We start from the raw sequence: 25,499 nt of genomic DNA, 5'->3' as shown, positions 1-25,499 counted from the left end.
CATCCTTTGCTTACTATTCGCCAGATAGAAGCTACAGATTCCATGTTTATGATAGCGCTCCCACTCAATTGCACTACCGTGTTCCCAAAAAGTACGTATTACCCTGACCAAAAGGTAGGCTTAACTAACAATTCAAGGAACACGAATAGCCTTTCAAGATTGAGCCTAATCATAACAGGATTAAGATCATTTGATCTAGGATCAACTAGGCGATATTGACTTGAATAGATTTTACCATAAGTTTAATTAAATCTAAGTCAAAGTTCAATATCGGTCCCTTCCGATGCATACTCCATGCATCCAACCTGAGCTTTACTTTAACCAATGCTCTGGAAAGAACATAGCACTTCTCCAAATGCAAGTAAACTCTGTTGTAGATTATCATATCAGTAAAACCCTGTGTCTGATAAATCTAGGAAACTTTATTCACATAGTCATGTTTACTTTCCAATGTGTTGACGGCACAATAAACAGGATCAAGTATGTGAAAAGGGTTTCAGATGAATTTTTTCTTTATGTACATATAATCATGAAATAAATCATGTGAACCATGCAACATTAAATGTTATTTCTGATCTATATTAATAAGTAAATCTGATTATATTGAAATGAGTTTTATTTAGGGCATAAAACCCAACACATCCATGGTCCCCATTCTAGTTCAGACCATACTGTTTGTAAGACTCAATAATTGATTTATGATTAATCAATTATAATTCTAAAAGTTAGACTATGTCTAATTTGTGAATTCTCACTAAGCAGGGATGAAATTGTAAAGAAAAAGGGATTCTAGATTTATTTATTAATTAAGAGACTTTGTATGTCTAATTAATAATTATATTAAAAGACAATATTATTTAATAATCTATTTTAGTTATTAAATAATTAGTTTTGACATTTAAATGGTTAGAATTAGAAAAATGACATTTTTGGATAAATAGAAATAAAATTGTGGAAACTGCAAAATCCATGTGAGGCCTATTCAAACCATGGCCGGCCACATGGTTGTGTGTTTCCCAATTATTATTTTCATTTTATAATGCCAAAATAATTACCAACCTAAACCTAGCAGCTATTTATAAATGGAAAGTGGTGGATCACACCAAATTAGGCAGTTAAATCAATTACTCAGTAAATGAGGAAACTGATTATTTTAGAAAGTTGAGCTTCCCTTTTCCCTATATATAGCAGCCCTCCTCTCTTCCTCTTGCATGATATAACACACGAAATACAGAGAGCAAAAGAGAGAGAATTTCGAAATCCTTTGTGAGAGAGAAGTGCCCACACACAGCAAACAGTACCTCAATCATAGATTGGAAGACTGTGAAGGATCACATCCAACTGAAGGACATTCGGGCTCAGATCTTGATTATACTCTGCGACAGAAAGGAATCAAGGGTTAGAGATCTGAGTGGAAGGAGACACATTATTCCGCTGCACCCACTGTAAGGTTTCTTAACTTTTTATGTGTTTTTATTTATCGTTTTAGAAGTTCATATTTAGGTTGTTAAATCAATATACTTGTGAGTAGATCTAAGAACCTGGTAAAATATATTCCAACAACTGGTATCAAAGCCATGGTAATTGATTTTCTTGCAAGAAATTTGGACTTAAAACGATTTGTTTGTGATTTGGATGGTATCATGGTGTGTCATATTGATGTTTGATTGATATTTATGAATTCTGGAAAAATAATTGATTTTCTGTTTCTGAAATTATTTTTATTGGATAGTTTGGAAAATTTTAAGCAATTTACTTTTTTATAAAACTCGATTTCGATTTTATTTGAATTAGTTATGAATTTTTGAAAATCGGGAAAAATCAAGGTGGTGATCACCTCTCCCTCGTGCGCGGAAGGGCTGCTTGCAGCCTCCCAGCACCATGGAAACACGGCTGGACACCCCTCCTGCGCGTGCGGGTGGTATGCAATGCATACCATCCGTACAACGTACAATTTTTCTTCGTTTTCTTCGATTTTTCATGCTATTTCATGAAATTAACTTCCGATTTTTCGTGTAGTTTTGTATTTTGATTTTATTTTTCATATTTCAAATCTAATTATCAGAAATAAATTAATTTGATTTTTCAAAATTAATTTTAGATATTAGTGTAATTTGAATTTCAAAATAGGTTAAAATCAAGTTTTGCTTACCTCTTTTCTTATTTTCTTTAAAATTTGATTATTTTATCTTATTTTAAATATAAGGTTAGATATTAAATTTTTTTTAATATTTTTTTAAGTAATTTGACCTTATTTAGAATAAGATTACTATAATTATGGTATTTTAAAAAGGGAAATAAGATATTTTTTGTTAACTTTTAAATTTTGTTATTTTTACTTAAATTAAATTATAAAATCAGAAAAGGGTATGTATTTATCATTTTCTATTTTATTTAAATTTTATTTAATATTTAATTTATTAAATAACATGAAGTTTAAAAGGTAAGTTAGCAAATTTATTTTGAAATGATGTTTAGGTTACTTAAAACCTAATTTTTCAAAATTGTAGGTTTAATTTTAAATATTATTTTATTTCAATTTTAAAAACCAAATTTTTTTTTTATTTTATTATTTTCGAAATATATTTAATATTTTAAAATTAAATAAATCCTACATCCAACTATCCAAATCTAACTTGTTGCAGGAGTATGTGTTTTAGATTGTTTATAAGTTTTTTAAAACATATTATTGCTTGATCTAAATTGCCATGGTTAACTTGTTGACAGATCCAATGATATTTATCGTTTTAGAAGTTCATATTTAGGTAGTTAAATCAACATACTTGTGAGTAGATCTAAGATCCTGGTAAAATAAATTCCAACAATATAGGCCCATGGTCCCCATGCTAGTTGAGACCATACTGCTTGTAAGACTCTGATAATTTATTTTAATTAATCAATTATAATTCTAAAGTTAGACAATGTCTAGTTTATGAATTGTCACTAAGCAAGGGCAAAATTGTGAAGAAAAGAGATTTTAGGTTTTATTTATTAATTAAGAGACTTTATATGTCTAATTGATAAATATATTAAATGACAATATTATTTAATAATTAATTTTTAGTTATTAAATAATTAGAATTGGCATTTAAGTGGTTAAATTGGAAAATTGGCGTTTTGAGAAAATAAGATGCAGAAATGATAAAACAGCAAAATTGCATAAGTGAGACCCAATATCCAAAGCCCAGGTCGGCCACTAGTGTAGGCTTTTATCATTTATTTTTTTTTATTATTTTAATCCAAAATAAATCTAACCTAAACCTAGGTGGTTACCTATAAATAGGTAGTGATGGCTTCAGGAAAAAAGATGATGCATCTCATTCCTCTAGAGAAAATTCTAAGCCTTCTACCTATACCCTAGTCGCCACTCTCTACCTCTCTTTTCTTCTTCAATTATTCAGCCTTCAGTGAATGAGTGAGTGCCCACACACATCAAGTGATATCTCAATCATAGTGTGTAAGATTGTGAAGAATCCAATCAACAAGAAGGAGAATCAACATCAAGGAAGGAGAGAAAGAGATCCAGGTTCAGATCTTGATAATGCTCTGCTACAGAAAGGAATCAAGGGCTAGAGATCTGAAGGGAAGGAGTCATTATATTTCGCTGCACCCAATGTAAGGTTTCCTAAACTTTATATGTGTTTATTTCATTGTTTTAGAATTCATATTAGGATGTTAATAAAACATACTTGTTAGTAAATCTAGATCTTGGTAAAATATTTCCAACATAGATCTCAATCCTGAGATGGCTAGGTTCCATCTAAAGAGTGTTATTTGTGTTATTTGATATGTTAGTTAAGCCTACCTTTGGTCTGGGTGATACGTATGGGAATATGATAGTACAATTGAGTGGGAACGTTAATCATAGATATGGAATCTATAGCTTCTATCTAGACATAGAAGTGAAACGATAATCTCCTTCGAGCTTAGCTGAATAGAGATAAATGATTGAGGCCTCATTTCAGTAATTATATTAGTTTACTGAAGTATCATTTATAGGTGGAGAAGTGTTTTAAGGATAAAATACATTGAAGGGTAGAATGGTAAATTTGTCCCTATTGAGTGTAGATCATTTATAGAGGATCCTTGACTATTAGGATTGTAACAATGGATAATCATAACGTATCTATATCGTGGTACATACAGAACTGAGAGTGTATTCAATTCCAAATCTATAGTGAAGCAAGGCAGAATTAATAAGTTGAGAATTTACTAGGTGAATTCTAGAGCTACTTATTGAAAGCTCAGTTATATAGGCCCATGGTCCCCTCACTAGTTGAGATAATACTGCTTGCAGACTCAGTTAATTGATTTTAATTAATCAATTATAATTCTAAAATTAGACTATGTCTTATTTATGAATTTTCACTAAGCAAGGGCTTAATTGTAAAGAAAGAGGTTTTGGGGTCAATTAGTTAATTAAGAGACTTTGTATGGTTTAATTAATAAATTACATAAATGATAATTTTATTTAGTAATTAATTATAATCATTAAATAAATAGTTTTGGCATTTATAGGATTGAATTGGAAAATATGGTATCATTGAAAAGAAGAATAAATGGTTGAAATAAAGTGGCAAAAATCTAACTAGAAATTGGTCCCTTAATATGCACGGCCAAGAAGTGATTTTTGCCCAATATTTTATTCTTTCTTAATCCATATAATTCAACCCTAAGCTCTAGTTGAAACACTATATAAAGAACATGATGCTCTCATATCATCCAATTGACACTTTGTCAAATTGACGCCTTCAACCAAATCAAACCTAGTTTTTTATGTGAGACAACTAGTTGATGAGAGAGTTACTTCCTTAGTGATTTCTCACCTCCTTCATTGTTCTTCCATATTCGAAACCTTGAGTGAATGAGTAATGTGCCCACACATAGCAAGTCAAGTACTCAATCATAGTGAGTAAGACGGTGGTAACCAAACCCGAAGGAGAGAAAGAGATTCATGTTCAGATCTTCATAATGCTCTGCTATTGAAAAGAATCAAGGGTTAGAGATCTTGAACGGAAGGAGTCATTATATTCTGCTGCAATCAATGTAAGATTTTCTTAAACCTTTATATGTTTATTTCATTGTTTTAGAAAATTCATATTTAGGATATTAATTTAACATACTTGATAGTAAATCTAGATCTTGGTATAATATTCCCAATATATAGGCCCATGGTCCCCTCACTAGTTGAGATAATACTGCTTGCGGACTCAGTTAATTGATTTTAGTTAATCAATTATAATTAAAAAATTAGACTATGTCTTATTAAAGAATTTTTACTAAGCAAGGGCATAATTGTGAAGAAAAGAGGTTTTGGGGTCAATTTGTTAATTAAGAGACTTTGTATGGTCTAATCAATAAATTACATAAGACAATTTTATTTAGTAATTAATTATAATTATTCAATAAATAGTTTTGGTATTTATAAGATTGAATTTGAAAATATGGTATTATTGAAAAGAAGAATAAGTGGTTGAAATAAAGTGGCAAAATCTAACTAGAAATTGGTCTTTCGTTTGTACGGCCAAGAAGTGATTTTTTCCCAATATTTCTTTTTTAATCCATATAATTCAACCCTAAGACCTAGTTGAAACACTATAAAAGGAACATGATACTCTCACTCATCCACTTGATGCCTTCAACCAAATCAAACCTAGTTTTCTATGTTAGACAACTAGTTGATGAAAGAGTTCCTTCGTTAATGATTTCAGTCTCCTTCATTGTTCGTCACATTCGAAACCATAGTGAATGAGTGCCATGCCCACACATAGCAAGTCAAGTACTCAATCATAGTGAGTAAGACGGTGGTAACCAAACCCGAATGAGAGAAAGAGATCCATGTTCAAATCTTGATAATGCTCTGCTCTAGAAAGGAATCAAGGGCTAGAGATCTTGAACGAAATAGGTCATTATATTTTCTCTGCAATCAATGTAAGGTTTTCTTAAACCCTTATGTGTTTATTTCATTGTTTTAGAGAACTCATATTTAGGATATTAATTCAACATACTTTCTAGTAAATTTAGATCTTTGTAAAATATTCCCAATAATGTTATCATAAATTCCACACAAGGTGACACGTCGTTCATCTAGGTGACACGCGGAGCATTCTAAGACCTAGACGGGTGATACCATCCTTGGAGGCTTATTCCTCATCAATAACTTATTTGAGGAATAAGCTGGAATATCCAGATAAGGTAAATAGCACCGTCCAACCCGCGTCAATCTCGCAGCAAGCTCGCATACACTAACTAGTGTAAATGCGACTAAAATTTTTTTAGAGATACTTTTCTTATTTATTTTATCAATTTAATTATTATTTTAAAGGGATTTCCACACGTTATTGTTGTAAAACAGGAAGCATTCCTAGCTTCCCTTCAAAAACTTAATTAATGTATTTCTTCCCTATATATAAATAGTGGAGCCATTCTATTATTCAGGAATCCAAATTTTATTCTTCAAAAGAGCTTTTATACTACAAAATTGTAAGCTTTTGAGAAAGATCAAGAAACAAAATTGTGTTTTTTTCTCACAAGTAATACAAGTAAAAAGGGAGTAGGCTATTGTTGGAAGTTATTTTACCAGGATCTTAGATCTACTCACAAGTATGTTGATTTAACAACCTAAATATGAACTTCTAAAACGATATGAAATTAAACACATAAGAGTATCAGAAATCTTACAGTGATTGCAGCGAAATATATGTCTCCTCCCACTCAGATCTCTAACCCTTGATTCCTTTCTGTAGCAGAGTATAATCAAGATCTGAGCCCGATAGTCCTTCTTTGTTGTTTCTGAATTCTACACAGCCTTTCTCACTATGATTGAGGTATTACTTGATGTGTGTGGGCACTACTCTAGCACTTATACATTTCGAAACAGTGAAGGAAGAGAGAGAGAGAGAGGGTGGCGGCTCAGAGAGAATTTTCTGAGAGAAAATTCTTTCAGAATAATGCTGTGAAAAGGTTGTACAGTTGTGTGCAACTCTGAAGCCTTTGTCTTCTATTTATAGAAGACCACCAAGGGCTATGATTGACATTTGGAATTGAAAAAATCAAAGAGAAAAGGAAGCTAAGTGGCCGGCCTAGGCATTGTGGAAACAAGGCTTGCCACTTTTCCAACTTTCCTTTTCCTACACTGATAGTTTCCTGTTTTGTGAAAAACTGCCAATTCCATTGTTTAACCATATTAATGACAAATCTAATTATTTAATAATTAAAATTAATTATCAAATAATATATTATCATTTATTTTATTAATAATGAAACTAATTAAAGTTTCCTAATTAATAAATATGCCCTTCAAAATCTCTATTTACTGTTTTGCCCTTAATAAGTGATAAATTCTCAAATAGACAAGTCTATCTTGAGAATTTTTAATTGATTAATTAAAATCAATTAAATGAGTCTTACAAGTAATATCATCTCAACTAGTGAGGGGACCATGGGTCTATATATCCGAGCTTCCAATAAGCAGATCTAGAATTTACCACTTAAATTCACTGACTTATTAATTCTTCGTTGAATCCACACATAGAACTCAGAATTGCACTCTCAGTATATAGAATACTCTATATGTTCCACCATATAGACACATTATTAGTTATCCATTGTTATAATCCTAATGTGATCAATGATCCTCTATATGGATGATTTACACTGTAAAGGGACTAAATTACCGTAACACCCTACAATGTATTTTATCCTTAAAGCACTTAACCCTGTATAAATGATATTTCAACTAAGTGAAATGAGTACTCAATCATTTATCTCGTTTGGTTAAGCTCGAAGGAAATCACCCTTTGCTTACTATTCGCCAGATAGAAGCTATAGATTCCATATTTATGTTAGCGCTCCCACTCAATCGCACTACCGTGTTCCCAAAATGTATGTATTGCCCAGACTAAAGATTAGGCTTAACTAACAAATCAAAGAACACGAATAATACTCTTGAAATTAAGCCTAACCATATCAGGATTTCGATCATGTGATCTAGGATCAACTTATGATATTGAATTGAATAGATGTTTACGGTAAGTTTCAAAATCTAATTCAAAGTTCAATATCGGTCCATTCCAATGCATACTCCATGCATCCAACCTGAGCTTTACTTTAACCTATGTTCTAGAAAGAACATAACATTTCTCCAAATGTAAGTAAACTCTGTTGTAGATTGTCATATCAGTGAAACCCAGTGTTCTGATAAATCTAGGAATACTTTATTCACATAGTCATGTTTATTTTCCACTGTGTTGACAACACAATAAACATGTTCAAGTATGTGAAAAGGGTTTGGATGAATTTATGAATCAAATAGACAAGCAATTAATTAAGTGAACCAAAACATACACAAGTGAATGAAAAAATTACTTCTATTACTTTATTGATATTGAATAATTTGGATTACATTGAAACAGAGTTTTATTTAGGGCATAAAACCCAACAGCTATTACCACTATCACGGGGCCGAACCTCTTAAATCTCTATGTTCTTATTGCTTAATTTTTTTTAATAATTATCATTTATTCTTATCGCTTTAATTGACTCAACGTCGTTGACTAAAAGCGAGGTCAACAATGTATTTTTTGTTTATATTTATTTTGTTGTGTAACTAGTTTTATTTTAATTTATATCTAAGCCTATTTTTTATTTAGTCATTTCAGAAAATGGTTCTTGAATTATTTATTTCATAAATTAGTTTTTGATTTAAATAATGAAGAAATTAATTTTTAATTTAGTTATTTCGAGAACTAATTTTTTATTTATTTATATTATTTAACTTGTTTTCGTGTGTAAGTTTTTATCTTAGATGCTTTATAGAACTAGTTTCTTTGTCTCACATTTTTAACTAGTTGATAAATATAATTGGTTTCTTTATCTTATTTTTTGAGTTATTGTGTGTTATTTATTTTTTCTTATTTTGTTATGAACCGATTCTGTTTAGATTTATGCTTCAGTATTTTTAAAATTGATCCACAACTTTTTTTTTTAAAAGAAATTATAACTTACTTATGAGGTATTATGTGTTATTTATTTTTACTTATTTTGTTATGAAACTAATTTTGTTTTTAATTTATGTTTGAGTGTTTTAGAAACAGATTTCATCTTTGTTTATTTAATTATATCCAGTTTTAGTTATTGTGTGTTACTTGTTTTTATTCATTATGTTATAGATACGATTCTATTTTAATTTATATCTGAGATATCTAACTCCAATGATTTTTCCGACGACGAGACAATTTCAGTGACTTTTTTGGCGATAAAGAATTTTCTAACATCTTTTCCAACAACAGTAACTTTTTTGGTGTCTGTGACTTTTTCGATGCCAAAGTCTTCTCTGAGGATATTTGTTATTAGAAGTTTTATCAAATTTATGTATGGTCTTTGTCAAAATAAAAAAAAAATTTATGTATGGTCGTTTATTTAGTTTTTCATATTTTAAATTTTAATTATTTTCTAATCTTATATTTTTTTTTGCGTTATTTATTTATGCTATATAAAAGTAAACTTTAAATTATTTTTCTATATTTATGAGAAATTCCCAAATAATAATAATAATATAAGGGGTTGTTCAAAAAAAAAAAATAACACATATAAGGGGTTTTCAGTGTACGACATTATTACAACTAAACGACAACTGCTATGAAAACGACATCAATTAATAAAATGAGGAGATTTTATGGAAGTGTAAAACTATTCAATTATTCATTACATCGTTGATACCTGATAGTCTGTGTGAGAGAGAAAGAGAGAGATGTCGTCTCATGGGAACGCATCAGTGGTGAACGATCCGCGGCAGCCATCGGCGGCAAGGCCATTCATGCCGCAACCAGTGGCTCCTCAAGATCTTCCCGTCGATTACTCGGGATTTATCGCCGTCATCTTTGGCGTTTTCGGCGTCATGTTCAGGGTTCGAACTCAGATCCGATCACACTTCCCTTTTACTAAAACCCTTCTTCAGATTCTTCTTTTTCGAGTTTTGTGATTTTGGGTATTCAATTTATTTAATTTGTGTGTTCATTTGTTCATGCAGTATAAGCTTTGCTCGTGGCTAGCTATCATATTCTGTGCCCAATCGCTTGCCAACATGAAAAACTTTGAAACCGATCTCAAACAGGTCTCCATGGCCTTCATGTAAGCTTTGTTCACTCTCTCTCATGTTTATGTTGTTCTATTTTATGTAAGATCAAGTAACCAATTTCAAAAGTAAATGGAATTAAACAACTTCAGAATATATATAAGTTTAAGGAATTTAGATTCAACGAACACACCCTAACGGATATATTGGTTGGGTCTTAATACTAACATTTAGGCAATCCTAGGATTCTAGATTTAGTTAGCTAACCCCTGATCAACGAGTCGATATTAGACTAGACAAAAGCTATTGTTTCTATGCTCCAACCTAACTGCCTCTGTTGATATTCTGGGTTTGTGATTTTAGTCTCAAGTTATGGTGTCAAAATGGACAACTTAAGCTATTTTTGAGTAAGACACTAGACACATAAGAAATCCTGGTTATCTTCTAAGGTGCAAAAATTAGTCTTATCATAACTAAAAGTACTATAACCAATTTTGTTTGTGGATGGATCATGAGTTTTGAAAGTTGTTTCTTTTAGCAAAACTTCTATTTTTGGCCACGTTGAATATATAAATTGCCCCCACCACTAAAACTAGAATTGACTCGTTTTGCAAATTCAAATAAAATGGTTGCGTTTGGTTCTTGGAGATGGGGAAATTCTTATATGATTGTTTGTGAGTTTCAAAACAATAGTTTCTTTAATAACTTTTCCTTTTGGACAAGCGGAATTGGAAGTATTCTGTTTCCTGTCTGGCATTGTTTTATGTTTTCAGTTTTTAAAAGTAAGAGTAGGATACCGTGTTTTGTAGTTTTTAAAATCTTATGACGCGACTGTTTTCTAAAAACAATTTTCAAAAAGCAAAAAGCTTAAAACATGTTTGCATAGGTTCCTTTTTTTTTTTTCTTTTTCTTTTTTCAATGCATATTATTACAAATTATTATGATTTTTCTCAATAAAAACTAACAATAGAAGAATAAGTGATGAAGTGAATGAGTTCAACCTTTGAACTATGTTGACAGTGCTTTTGATAGATTAAGGAATTCCATCTAGCCTGTTCTACCATTGTAAAGAAATATGGTTTTCAATCTCAACTTTACAACTGTCTAAGCGAGAAATTCCTGAAGAAAGATGGTGATGTGAAGCTTCAATTGCATAATTCTTTAGGTGTATCCTAGGGGAGTGCTTGCTGTAATCATATCTTTGAGACCTTGTTTAAGTCTTAGAAGTTGGTGCACTTTGTAACCACGGTTTTCCTCCGCCATTAGCGAGGATTTTTATATATCTCGAGAGTGGGGGCCAATCTTAATGAATGGTCCCTCCTCTCTTTTTTCAAAAAAAAAAAAAAACTGAAAAAAATAGGACCAAAACAATACAATAGTTAGGAACTAATACTGAAATCAAGCCTTCCATAGGGGAGCCTTTCATTGGAGCTTTTTTAATCTGCATTAGTTAGATCAATTGTAACCAAAGTAACCAGTTTCAGAATAAACAAGCTTAAATCATGCATACACTTGTAAGCTTTTATCACTCAAGCACATAGACCAGTTCAAATCTTGGATGATTGGTTAACTAAAGCCAAGATTCAGACACTAATCATACCTTTTAGGGCTCGTTTGGTACACCGTGATGTATTGTATTGTATTAATTGTGTTGGATTGTATTGTATTGTATTAATATTATTTAATACAATACTATATTTGATATTCACTTGTATTAATAGGTTGTGTAAGATACAAGAAATTCGACCCCAACATCGATCACGACCTGGACTCGGATCCTGACCCGAACTCAGACCCAAAACTGAACCCGGAACATGCCCCGAACCCTAACTAGGACTTGGACTCGGACTCTCGACCCAGACCCGGACCCCCGACCCGAACACCGAAACCGAACCTGGACCTAGACTTCGAACTCGGACTTGGGTCCCAAACCTAGAACTCGGACTTGAACCTGAGGTTCGGGTCAAGGTCTTGGTTCAGGTCCGGTGTCCTAGTTCAAGTCTGGGTCTGGGTTGGTGTCAGGGGTACGAGTGGGGTCCGGGTCCATGGTCAGGGTATGGGTCGAGGTCTAAGGTCTGGGGCTGGGGTCGGGGCTGACCCAGACCCTTTGTAGATATTATAATACAAGCTAATACAGATTATTTGTTATGTATTAAATAATACGACTCACATCCTATTAAAATTTATGGCTGTAATAATTAATATAATACAATGTTTTATCAAGACATAGTCTTATTTGTTATTTAATACAATACGGCTTACCAAATGAGCCCTTAATGATTTTTACAAGACAAAGGTATAGGCGTTCTACTAGCTTGCACAAAAACCACTTCCACAACCATCCAAATTAAGATAACGAGCTTGTGAAATTAAGGTAATAGTGATAATTATGACCACAAACTTAGCAAAAGTTCACTAGGGTACTTATATATTACATATAATTAGTATTATTATTTTTGTTTTCCTTATTAAAGCCTAGTTACTTACATCTACTGTATGTGTTTTGGAATTTTTTATCCAGAAACTCAATAAATTCAAAGTTGATTCAATGCTAGAAGCCCCAATATATGTAGAAGGCTGTATACTTGATTTGATGAGTTAGGAATAAAAACCTTAGCTGTACGTAAAGGGGATGGAATCAAGAGGATGGGGTGGAGTTGACCCCATTATGCCAATCCAAAATATATATATGTGTATATATATACATGTATATTATATAAGTTTTCTTATATATGTATATGTATATATATACATGTATATTATATGGGTTTTCTTACATTAATAGAATTGTTTTTGATTGTGTTTTAAAATCAACCCTAAAAAGGAGCAAAACTACCTGAATCAAATTAAATCATTACCTAAAATCACTAAGAATCAAAATAGAAGTAGGATGAAACTCAAGATTTGAAATGTATAAATGAGATTTTGAGATTTTATACAAACAAAATTAGGGAACAAGTGAAAAAGACAAGAAGAAGACGAATCAAAATACCTGAAAAATGTTGAGAGGATAGGAAATTTGAGGCCGAGGTAGAATTAGTCTCGTGGAGAAAGAGGAAGTCAGAGCTACATTCTTATCGTGCTGAAATAGATATGATCTTATGAGAGAGCCTGAGAACATTTTTTTGGTGTTTTCTCTAACTCTGTTTCCTAAAAGCTATTTTAGAAACAGGGAACCAAACATTTTTTTTTTCTTAAAACATTTTTCAGTTTTATAAAACAGTTCTTCAATTAAGGACCGAAGGTGCCGAACAGGCTGTAAAATGTCCCCATAATTGGAATATAGGTTTTATCTCTGGTAGGGGCAATTTTCATACAAGTAATGCTTTTAGTAATCCCATGGTTATGTGCATTTTGTTTTATTAGTGATCTTAATTTATATGCTCGACACAGGTTTGCTATTATGGGACTTGTGACGAATTACTTTGGACCTGCTCGACCTGGAACAAAGAAATGAGATTCATCGGTTTACAGAGATGAGATTTTATAAATTTTAGCTTTCATTATTTAATTTATAGTCTTATTTGATTTTGACATTTACTGAAGTACGATGTAATTCAATATTAATCAGAACACAGAGTATGCAAACTTTCTGTTCTCTCTATTTTTTTTTTTTTTCGGCTCAGTTTTAAATTTTTTATTGCTCCCCCTTTTTAGTATAGTTTTATTGTGCTTTGAATTAGTGGTTATAACTCTAGCAGTCTTAGGGAAGGATAAAAAAGAACTAAACTTAGTAGTTTAAAGCAATAAAATGAAGAGATTTTTTTTGAAATATATAGGGAGTGTATGGTGGGGTTGGAACTTTCCATCTAGATCATTACGCACTCTAACACACCACACTAATCACCACTTCTAAGCTTAACAAAAATTACAACAATAGCCACCGCGTCAAGTACTCCAAGCTCAAGAAGTTTTTCTCCAGCAAAATTCTCACCTTCGCCCTGGCCACTGCCATTGGTATCAACCCCTTTGTTGCTTTTGGCAACGATCTATGTCGATGCTTTTGCTGGAAACGATGCCAGGTCAAGTGAACCTAATAAGAGAGAATAATTGTGTACTCTTTGAGATTGACAATCATGGCGATAGATCCGCTATTGCCAGTAATTAAACGGCTCGCAAGAGGCCAAGAAGGTGATTCGGAGAATGGATCTTAAAATAATAACAAGAAAGCTTTAAAAATAAATAAGTTAAATAGATAAAAAAAAAAAATCTCATGCATCTCTCAATTTAAAAAAGAACCTATATTTATTGATGTGGTAACCTCTTGTGCCCCAACTTGTGAGGCATTTTCTCCTACCCACCATAAGAAATTTCAATATATATATAATTATATACTTTTAGGATAGATTTTACTAGTCGTAAATAAGGCTTGTGCTATAGATATAAGTCGTGCAGTGTCGTGTCATAAAAAATGCGGGTCGTGTCGTGATATAAGTTGTGTTGTAATATGCTAGTGTTGTAATATGCTATAAAAAAATAGGGATATTGGCGGTTAAACCACCTGAACTATACAGTTTTGTTGAACGATAAAATTTTAATTATTATTATTATTATTATTATTATTATTATTATTATTATTATTATTATTATTATTATAGGAATGGGTCAGTCAAAAAGCAAGAGAAAATTAAAGAGATATTTTCTCCACCTCCACCACTTTCACGATTAAGTGGATTTTATCAACAAAAAAAAATAAAATAAAAAAATTGGCTATAAAGAGAGAGGGTGGGGAACGGTTTAAAAAAAGAAAAAGGAAAAAGGGTTTTGAAAAAATATCTTTGGCAATTGATACGTAAGAGTGAAACAGAGAAAAGAGATCTGAGAAAAGAGAGAAAAAAACTACATTATTCCAAGTGATTTTTCAAGCTTTACAAGGGTAAGCAAAGATCCATAAATGGATCTACCTCTCTTTCTTCTTTCTCTTTATTTTTGTTTACTGCAAGTAGTCATTCCAATCTCCTTTGATTCACTAAACTTCAGAAAATAAGTTGATGTGATATATAATCAAAGGGAAAGGAAAAGACTAATATTTTTATGTTGCCAATTTGATTCCTATAATTCTCTTCGATTCACTAGACTTCAGAAAATAAGTCAATATGTGATATATAATCGAAGAGAATAATATAAATCTTTATGGTGTTATGCTGTCCAATTTATTGTAAATTCCTAAGGTTTCCTTTTGGTTCACTAGACTTCAAAAAATAAGTCGATGTGTGGTATATAACCAAAGAGAAGAATAAAAAAATCCAAAACAATTTCTTCGTGTGGCTTAAATATATGCCAATGATATGACTTTTTATATATATATCAAGATATATGCTGTAAAGAAAAAAAGACTGTAAAAGAAAATATATGTATATATAAATATATAAATATGTATATGTATCACTGGTTTCGATGCATATATTTATTATATTATATATACAATAATATATCTTGATAACGGAATGATAAAAAATTTACTGTGTTGTGAAGTCGATCAACTATGCAGTAAGAAAAATATCATTGACCTATGATTAATTGATTCTTTGGCGTTTGAGGAATATCTATGCAGATATTGTGATCGCATGATATGTATAATTCAAGAGATACATATATGTGAACAAACATACACACCTACATAGCCATAGAAAAGTGTAAAAAAGAAAAATGAAGTAAATGCATGAATATATATGGGTACAAATAATGACTACATATATATACGTATATGTGTTCACACGCATAAGGAAAAAAGAGGAATAATTGACACATTGTAAATCAATATTATATATGTATGTGTATATACCTGTCGTTGTCAGTTGTTACACAAATCAAATCTAGAAAATAGCATATATATATATTACGGTATAGATATAAAATCTAAGAGGTATATGTATATGGCTTGATCTGGAAGAATAGAAAATTGAATTTCTTATGCTGCCTTCAGCATATACGAATCAAATAGTCTCTTCAAATTCAAGTTAAATTCGAATTATAAGATATTTGAGCAATTATTTGTGTATCCTATATTTAAGGAAGTAGAAAAAAGATATCGTGGTAATTCAAATCCAAGTTAAATTCGAATTATAAGATATTTTAAATTCTTCCTATTTTGATAATTATTCTCAGAAATTAATTGAGAGATATTATCCGATTTAAAGATAAGTAATTATTATTCCCCAAATTTTGGAATAGATAATTAAATATCAGTCAAACAATCTTTTTATTTCTAAAAAATAATAAAAAGATTGCAAAACTGAATTTCATCACAAAAATAAAGTGGTAAAATTCTAAAGTCATACTAAATGGCACAAAATTCCAAATTAGCTCACCAAAATTAATATTGGAATATTAAGGAGGTCACTTACCTCACCAAATTTCAAAGAGGTCATTAACCTCACAAAAATCTCAAAAATGGTAATTTTACCTAAAAATTAAAAAGTGCACTAAAATTCAAAGCCATGACAAATTAAATGGCATTCCAAAGAAAAAGAGGTCATTCACCTCATAAAAAGATTAAAATTTGGAACTACGTTTGACTTGATTCCTATGAAAGGATACGTAGGCAACTTAGTTGCTAAGACTAAGTGCAGTCGCCAATACCGCAAAATGGTATAAAACACAACTCTCAAAATTCCATAAAAGGTCATACACCTAGGAATTTTTCCAAATTTTCGAAATAGTAAAGGATTCCTGAAAGTGGTCATCTACCGGAATCCTTATATCCAAATTCTAAATTACCGTATTCTGAACTACAAGTGGCTTGATCCTTCACAAAGAAGGTATGTAGGCAGCTCGGTTAATTAAATGGACTGAGTTCAGCTGCAATTTCAAATTTACCCCAAATTTCCCAAATTTATTTTAATTATTTAATGTCATTGTAATTGGAATCAAAGGGTATTTCCTTTAAATAAAAGGATTGTAATTAAGAGATTATTCTTATAATCTTGGATGGGTCGAACTTAAATTAATAAACTCTTATGCTATAAATTCAGCATAGGTGAAATTGTGTTTTGCATTTATTTTAATATGTTAAATGTGAAAATTTTTGCTTAATATAATTTTTGGCACGCCCGGTGGGACCCATTCTCCTTTTCATCTCCAAATATGATGACTACTATTCAACTTTAACTTTATGGTGCTAATCATGTTTACTGTTTTCAGGAAAAAATGGCACCACAAGTCACGGTTTACTTCCACAAGTTACCAACAACCTCTTCTGCCCAAGGAGGGAAAAAGAGCCGCTTTTTGGCAGCATTCTCTATTGACCGAGCACCCATTTCATGCAGGGTGCCCGAACCAATAAAGAATGTGAAGACACCTACACCAGCTAAAAAGGCTGGAAGAGGGAAAAGTGTGAAAAACATCAGTAAGACTGCACAGGCCTTAAGAGGCAAGGCAGCAAAGGGCTTTAAAAAGAGGCAAGCCTGGGCAGTGAAAAGGTCTGCAGCAAAGGTTGCCAAGACAGAAGGGAGGCCAACGAAGATTGGCTCCCCCGCAATGATCCAGGAATGGGAGCGTATCTTGATTGGTTCTGTTCCTATTTTCTTGCCCACTACCGTCTCGGTGATGGTTACCTCTGCGGAGGAAACTGAGGCAACACCGACTTCTCAACCTCGGAGAGGTAGGAAGGCAACAAAAGAGGGGAGGGGGACAAACACTTCACCTTCACCAAACCCTCTTGAAATGAGGGAATTAGTAGGAGGCACCCCGATTAGGCCTCCGATCGTAATCTCTGTCAACCGCCAAGGTCAACAGGGGGCATCTTCTGAGATCAATGAACGCCCTTTATTAGATGAAGGGCGTAGGACGCCTTTCTCCTTCCCAAAGAAGGCTAGAAGCGATAGTGTAAGGGTTCCCAAAGCAAGCCCTAACTCATTTCGAAGAGAACATGGTGACTGGATGTTTCTCCAGGGCTACCGACCAACAAGGGTCACCTCAACTACTAAGCTTACCTCCTACACGGGCCCTGTAACTCGATCGAGAGCTCGCGCCATACAGGAATCAGTGAATCCCTCTTTTCAAAAAGTTCAGGAAGAAGGGTGTACATCTGAACACTCTTTAGAAGACACTCCCCTTATTGAACACAGTGAGGGGGTGTCTGCTGATCTCATTACTCAGTTCGAAGCACTAACCATTGGCAATGATAAAAATATGCCGGTGTTAGTAACTGGGACAATCAGTAATGAAGAGAAGATTCAGAACTGCAAAGGTTATTGGCTGAGAGGGACGAAGAAGTAGCCCGACTCTCAACAGAATTATCTCATCAAGGTAATATGAGACAAAAGGAGAGTGAGATTGGGCAACAATCCTCGTCCTCAATGCCGCCTGTAGGCAACACACAACCGCCACCACAAGGTGTGCAACCACCACTAGCTGGTGCCCAACCTCAGCAGGACCTAAAGGCTCTTATCATGGAGGGTATTCGGGAATATCAGGCTGCAACAATGCCTATTCTTGGATATCATAAGCCATACCCGGCTTACTATGATCAAATTCCATTTCCACCAAACTATATCAGACAAAAGTTTGAAAAGTTTGATGGAATTAATGGTTCTCCTCATGAGCATTTGGCCTATTTCACCTCTGCATGTGGTGAATCTGCCCAATTAGATGCACTATTGATCCGGCAATTTGTGCAATCTCTAAAAGAGGCAGCATTCACCTGGTATACTCAGTTACCCCCAGGATCGATAACTACTTGGGATGACATGCAAAAAGCTTTCCTAGCACAATTCGTGAGCTCAAAGAAGACCATAAGTCTCCATGACCTGGTGGAAACAAAGCAACGAATTAGTGAAAGCGCTAATGAGTTCATAACCAGATGGAGAAATCTCAATCTCCAATGTCCAGAAAGGATATCGGAACAAGCGGCGATTTCAATGTGCGCCAAAAACCTCAACCCTGAGGTGGCAACTTTTGTGGGCACAACAGAACCCAAAACTTTTAATGAGCTCGTCTCGAAGGCTTGCAACGTTGAGATACAAATTTCTCAACAAAGGGGTGGCAAACCCTCACCGAGATTCGAAAATAAAAAGCCATTCAAGAGGGGAGAATCAATGGCAACTTTTGTCAATACCGGCAACAAAGATAAAGAGAAGGCACAGGAGCCGCAAAAGAAATTAACTCTCAAAGAAAGGAAAGAAGTTAAGTATTCATTCGACGATGATGATGTCGACCAAATTTTCAATGAGTTGTTAAAAGCTAAGGCAATACGACTCCCCGAGCCGAAACGACCCAACGAGGTTGGTATGACAAATGATCCAAATTATTGTCGGTACCACCAAATTGTGAGTCACCCATTGTCGGATTGCTACATCCTCAAAAACATTATCGAAGGCATGATCAAGAGAAAAGAGATTGAGATTGACTCTTCTCTCGGGAAAGCGACAACAAACACAACTTCCCTAACCGAGAATGACCAAATACCAAATGATCCCACACAAAGGGACATAATTTCTGTGGCATTTGAAGTCGACAAGGAAGTTACAATAGTCCAAGCCCACTCAGACATGCCAAGGCCAGGAAACCCAAATATTCCTACATTATATGAGCTCATGACAGAGCCTAATTTAGAAATTTTGGAGGACTGGTATGATAGTGAAGAGGATTTAGAAAGTACATGGCAAACATGTACTCGGAAAAAACTGGCAAAAATTCCATCTCGGAAGTCATCTGGAAGCTCCGGAGTCAAATTTCGGAGTAGACCAGATATAAAGGATCAAAAGAGTAAGAAAAGGATCGGCAAGCAAAAGGCCATTTCCAAAAGAAACGAACTCGAACAACCAAAACGAAATCTAGTAACTCTGGAGGAGTTTTTACCAAAAGAGTTACGGGACAAGGCAGCTAGTTGTAATGACAGTGTGTCGGATTGCTGCATGACTTTAACAAAAGAAGATCATGAATCTATCTCACCTGAAAGTGAAAAAGAGGTAGATGAAATTACCTTGCAAGATATGCGGCGGAAAGTTTTTGCAAAGAAGGAAAAAGAGGCGAAAGAGCTTGAAAAAGCTAAACAAGACTTTCAAAAGCCTTCATCTTCGGCCAACCAAGAATCCGCCAATGACAATCGAAGATGTAAAAGCACTGGTGAAGATGAGATGACGCGAGCAAAATATGATATATTGGATCATCTAAAACGCATCCCTGCTCTTTTAAGCGTTTATGATGCACTGCAAATGTCTCCTGAGCATAGAAATGCACTTGTTGTCGCATTGACAAGTCCTGAATTTTATACGGAGAAAATAGAGCCAATGAAATCTATATCACTTGAGACGCATACCTCTTGTATGGCATGCATAACTTTCGATGACAAAGATCGTCAGTTGGGAGCTGCCTTACATAATCAACCTCTGTACGTGACGGGTATGGTTGCTGATAATCGCGTGAGCCGCATCATGTTGGATTGTGGATCGGCTGTGAATGTACTCCCCTTAAAAACCTTGAGAGATGTCGGGTTACACCCACGTCAATTGTCTCCATCATCATTGACTATTCAAGGTTTTAACCAAGCTGGAGAAAAAGTAAGGGGAAGTATCACACTAAAAATTGAAATAGGCGAGTTAAATTCTGAAGCCTTATTTCATGTCATCGATTCAGATACATCCTACAATGTGTTGTTAGGGCGACCATGGCTTCATGAATATGGAGTCATTCCTTCAACACTCCACCAATGCTTTAAGTTTTGCAAGGAAGGCAAAGTCAAAAGTGTCAATGCAGACCCGAATCCCTTTTACGGGGAACAAGTGAATTATGCCGATGCAAAATTTTACAAGCCAGATAATGTCACCATCTTGAAAGGGAAACCTGAGGAGAGCAAACGTCATGAAAACTCAGTCATACAAAACTCTCCACAAATTAAGCGACTATCGCTGGTGAAATCTCCTCAGTCCAAAGAGGAGAACTTGAAGGTATCTAACCAAAAACGAACCTTTAAGTATATCCCTAAAAGTCAACGAGGAGTAGGGCAAAAAGCTTTGACACCGATCGAAGATTCGATGACAGCCCTGATGACAAGCTTTACTTTACCACTAAGGAAAATCGATCAGTCACTACCCAAGGGTAAAATGCAAATTTCAGTTTCCTTTGGTAAAGATAGCAAGAAAAATAAAACAGTCATTACTCTCAATAAAACGTCCTCCACTTCTGTAACTCCGAAAACCTTCAAAACAATGAAGAAAAATGTTCATTTCAAGAAGCAAAAAGGAGTCACAATCCATCAAAATAGTGATTGTTTAAAAGCTTCTTTTGAACCAGATGAGTTAACAGAGGAGGAACAGAAAATGTTTCACAGCGACGATGTTCCTACACCTTCCCCGCGGGTCTCAGTATTTGATAGACTTGAACCAAGCACATCCACCCCACGAGTGTCAGCATTCGAAAGGCTTGTTTTCCCAAGTGCTCCACAGTCAAAGGGAACTAAAAAGCAAAAACAGTGGATGCCAAAACAGAAGAAATCTTTGAGAATTACTATTCGGGGGCATGAAACACAAGAAGATGGAGAAAATTTTGCTCAAGTCAATTACCTCTCTTTCGAAGAAAGCTTGACCGTAGAAGATGAAGGCTCAAGCTCAAACCCTTCGGAAGATTTTATAGACATCTTTCAACCAGCACCTCGGGAATTCGAAGATGGAGGACAAGCAACTGTGGATGACTTAGTAGAGATCAATCTCGGGACCGAGGATGATCCAAAGCCCGTGTTTGTCAGTGCTTTATTATCTGAAGAAGAGTTACCACAGTACATACAAGTCCTTCGCGAGAACAAAGATGTATTTGCTTGGTTATACCGAGACATGCCGGGGTTGAACCGAAAGGTTGTTGTGCACAGGTTGGCAGTATCAAAAGATGCTACCCCTGTTAAACAATCCCAAAGAAGGATTCGACCAGAATTACTTCCCAAAGTCGAGGCAGAAATTGACAAGTTAAGAGACTGCCGGTTTATTCGGGAAGTTCAGTATCCTACTTGGCTTGCAAACATTGTCATAGTGATGAAGAAAAATGGGCAACTCTGCATATGCGTGGATTATCGAGATCTTAATCGGGCTTGCCCAAAAGATGAATTCCCACTCCCCATCACTGAGTTATTGATAGACGCTACCACTGGTTTTGATGCCTTATCATTCATGTATGGATTTTCTGGGTACAACCAAATCAAAATGGCACACGAGGACGAAGAGCTCACTGCTTTTCGGACACCAAAAGGCATATTTTGTTATACAGTTATGCCATTTGGCCTCAAGAATGCAGGGGCAACCTACCAAAGAGCAATGACCACAATTTTTGAAGACATGATGCACAATACTGTCGAATGTTATGTCGACGATCTAGTGGTCAAAACAAAAGAAAGGACAAATCATCTTGATGATTTAAAACGAGTCTTTGACAGGCTCAGGCAACACAATTTCAAGATGAATCCTTTAAAATGTGCATTTGGGGTAACATCGGGAAAGTTCCTCGGGTTTATCGTCAGACATCGAGGAATTGAAATCGACCCTGCAACGATCAAAGCAATTTTGGAAATGCCTCCCCCGCGTAATTTACGTCAACTACGTGGACTACAGGGAAAACTTGCATATATTCGAAGATTCATCTCAAACCTGTCTGGTAGATGTCAACCTTTTTCGAGATTGATGCAGAAAAATGTCCCATTCATTTGGGATGAGGCATGCCAGAATGCTTTTGAAAGTATTAAAAAGTACCTGTTGCACCCACCAGTGTTGAGAGCTCCAATCTTAGGAAAGCCATTGATATTATATATCACTTCACTCGACCGCTCCCTTGGAGCCATGCTAGCGCAAAATAATGAGGAGGGAAAAGAAGTTGCTCTTTACTATTTAAGCAAAACTTTAGTAGGGGCAGAACAAAACTACCCTCCAATTGAGAAAGTATTTTGGCTTTAATTTTTGCCGTCACAAAACTACGACACTATTTGCTCTCACATCCTGTGACTTTAGTGTCAAAAGCTGACCCGCTAAGATATATCCTATCCAAGCCCGTGTTGTCTGGACGACTTGCCAAATGGTCCATGATGTTGTCAGAATTTGAAATTAACTTTGTCCTGCAAAAAGCAATAAAAGGACAAGCTTTGGCTGATTTTCTGGCAGCACACCCAATTCCAGATGATATGGAGTTGCGAGAAGATCTCCCGGACGAAGAAGTCTTCACAGTTGATACTTCATCGTGGCAATTATATTTTGATGGGGCAGCAAGAAGTAGTGGGGCAGGTGCGGGAATTGTCTTTGTGACACCGTCAGGAGGCCTGATACCTTATTCTTTCCATATTCTAGCTATATGCACAAATAATGTAGCAGAATATGAAGCATTAGTTATCGGCCTCGAAGTTGCACTCGAAATGAAAATACAATCATTGGAGGTATTTGGCGATTCTCTTTTGGTTATTAAACAAATGAGTGGTGAATTTGCGGTCAAGCATGAGAATTTAGTCCCTTATCATGAAAAGGCTAAATATTTGCTTGGCCAATTTCAAGAAATAACTCTAAATCACATCCCCAGATCAAAAAATGGTAAAGCTGATGCATTGGCTAATTTAGCTGCATCACTAACACTTCCTGAAGAAAGGGATATTGAAATTACCATAGGGGAACGCCATGTATTATCCCAATCTACGGAAAGAGTTGAAGAAGGAAATACAGTCAACTTGATAACTTTCCTGGATAGTGCAAATGAAAATGACTGGCGTCAGCCAATCAAAGACTACATCCAAAAAGGAGTCTTGCCAGAAGACTTGAAGAAAAGAGTGGATGTAAGAAGAAGAGCGCCTCGATTTGTGGTCTTTAATGACACATTGTACAAGCGTTCATTCGATGGGATATTATTGAGATGCCTCTCGATAGAAGAAGCGGCACATGCACTTCAAGAGACTCATGCCGGTACATGTGGTGCCCATCAAGCTGGCCCAAAATTGTCAGCTCAATTAAAGCGGTTGGGTTACTATTGGCCTACTATGGTTCAAGATGCAATTAATTTTGCTAAATGTTGTAAGTCATGCCAATTACATGGAGATTTCATCCACCAACCCCCTCAACCACTCCATCCTTCTATACTGTCATGGCCTTTCGAAACATGGGGAATGGATGTCATTGGTCCTTTTACGCCACCCTCTTCTAAAGCCCATAAGTATATTTTGGCCATCATAGATTACTTCTCTAAATGGGCTGAAGCCATACCACTAAAAGAAGTACGGGCAGAAGATGTCGCTGATTTTATAAGGACCCACGTAATTTATCGATACGGGATTCCTTCAAAAATTATCTCCGACAATGCCCTTTATTTCAAGTGTAAGGCAATGGTCAAGTTGATGAACAAGTACAAATTCAAGCACAGTTTCTCGGCTAGTTACAACCCGTCTTCAAATGGTCAAGCAGAAGCATTTAACAAAGTGTTATGCAAAATCATGAAGAAGACAGCGACAAAGAATAAGAGGGATTGGCATGAACGCCTCCTAGAAGCTTTGTGGGCATATAGAACCACTGTGAGGACTGCGACTGGTTGCACACCTTATAACTTGGTGTTTAGGTCTGAGGCAGTGTTACCTTTGGAGGTTCAAATACCTTCACTAAGGATTGCTACTCAACTAACAGACCCAGATGAAATTGTGCAAGTCCGTCTAGCCGAGCTTGAAGCATTAGATGAAAAGCGGCTTGCTATTCAACAAAAGCTCGAAATTTACCAAGCCCAGGTAGCTGGGGCATTCAACAAGAAAGTTAAACTTCAATCTTTTTCGGTTGGAGATCTAGTGCTTACTGTGAAACGACCAATTGTCATAACTAGAAGGATGAAAGGCAAATTTGAGGCAAAATGGGAAGGACCTTATATTGTTACTAAGGTCTTCCTAAGAGGGGCATATGAACTTTCAAATTCAGAAGGCCGACGCATTTATCCATGTGTTAATGGGAAGTTCATCAAAAAGTTCTACACTTAAACAAAAGGGTATTTACCCATGGTGTAGACAGTGCACTTAAAAAAAAACGAGTGTGCAATGAACTACGTAAGGCTTGATCCCACTTCGGGTACGTAGGCAATCTAGTTTATAACTAGGCCCAGCCACACAAAATAAAAAAAATTATCTCCTCAAAAAAAAAAATTGTAAAGAACTACGAACGGCTTGATCCCTTAAAAGGGTACGTAGGCAATCTGAACAGAAATTGGATGCAGCCACAAAATAAAAAAGTTAAATATTCTTTATTCCTCCTAACAAAGGAGTCAAAATTCTAAAAGGTCTAAATGACAAAATACTATTAGTCCTCAAGGCTAATAAACAAAAAAAAAAAAGGCTAACAAAAACTAAAACTAAAGCTAAAAAGTTTTAGAAGCAAAGTTGTAAGATCTTCAGTCCATCTGGAGAAATAAAGTCAAAGCGCCGAGTCTCCTCTGGATTTCTTCTTCTTGAATCTTGAGTGTTGCTTTCGCTCTCTCAGCTTCATGG

The 25,499-nt window shown here is 34.7% G+C and overlaps 2 protein-coding genes across 2 annotated transcripts; both read left to right on the top strand.

The window, feature by feature from the left end:
• Window positions 1–9,696: 9,696 nt before the first annotated feature.
• LOC115711566 (protein Asterix) lies at window positions 9,697–13,679 on the top strand. The gene is made up of 3 exons (XM_030639920.2): window positions 9,697–9,907; window positions 10,031–10,131; window positions 13,469–13,679. The coding sequence occupies exons 1-3, from the start codon at window positions 9,752–9,754 to the stop codon at window positions 13,530–13,532; spliced, it is 321 nt and encodes a 106-aa protein (XP_030495780.2). The 5' UTR covers window positions 9,697–9,751; the 3' UTR covers window positions 13,533–13,679.
• A 4,649-nt stretch (window positions 13,680–18,328) lies between these two features.
• On the top strand, window positions 18,329–22,953 carry LOC133035834 (uncharacterized). The gene has a single exon (XM_061112212.1). The coding sequence runs from the start codon at window positions 18,331–18,333 to the stop codon at window positions 22,951–22,953; it is 4,623 nt and encodes a 1,540-aa protein (XP_060968195.1). The 5' UTR covers window positions 18,329–18,330.
• The last annotated feature ends 2,546 nt before the right edge of the window (window positions 22,954–25,499 follow it).

The sequence above is a fragment of the Cannabis sativa genome, chromosome 3 (assembly GCF_029168945.1).
Source record: "Cannabis sativa cultivar Pink pepper isolate KNU-18-1 chromosome 3, ASM2916894v1, whole genome shotgun sequence".
Taxonomy (NCBI): Eukaryota; Viridiplantae; Streptophyta; class Magnoliopsida; order Rosales; family Cannabaceae; genus Cannabis; species Cannabis sativa.
Note: the sequence above shows the minus strand (reverse complement) of the source record. Positions and strands in the feature narration are given on the sequence as shown.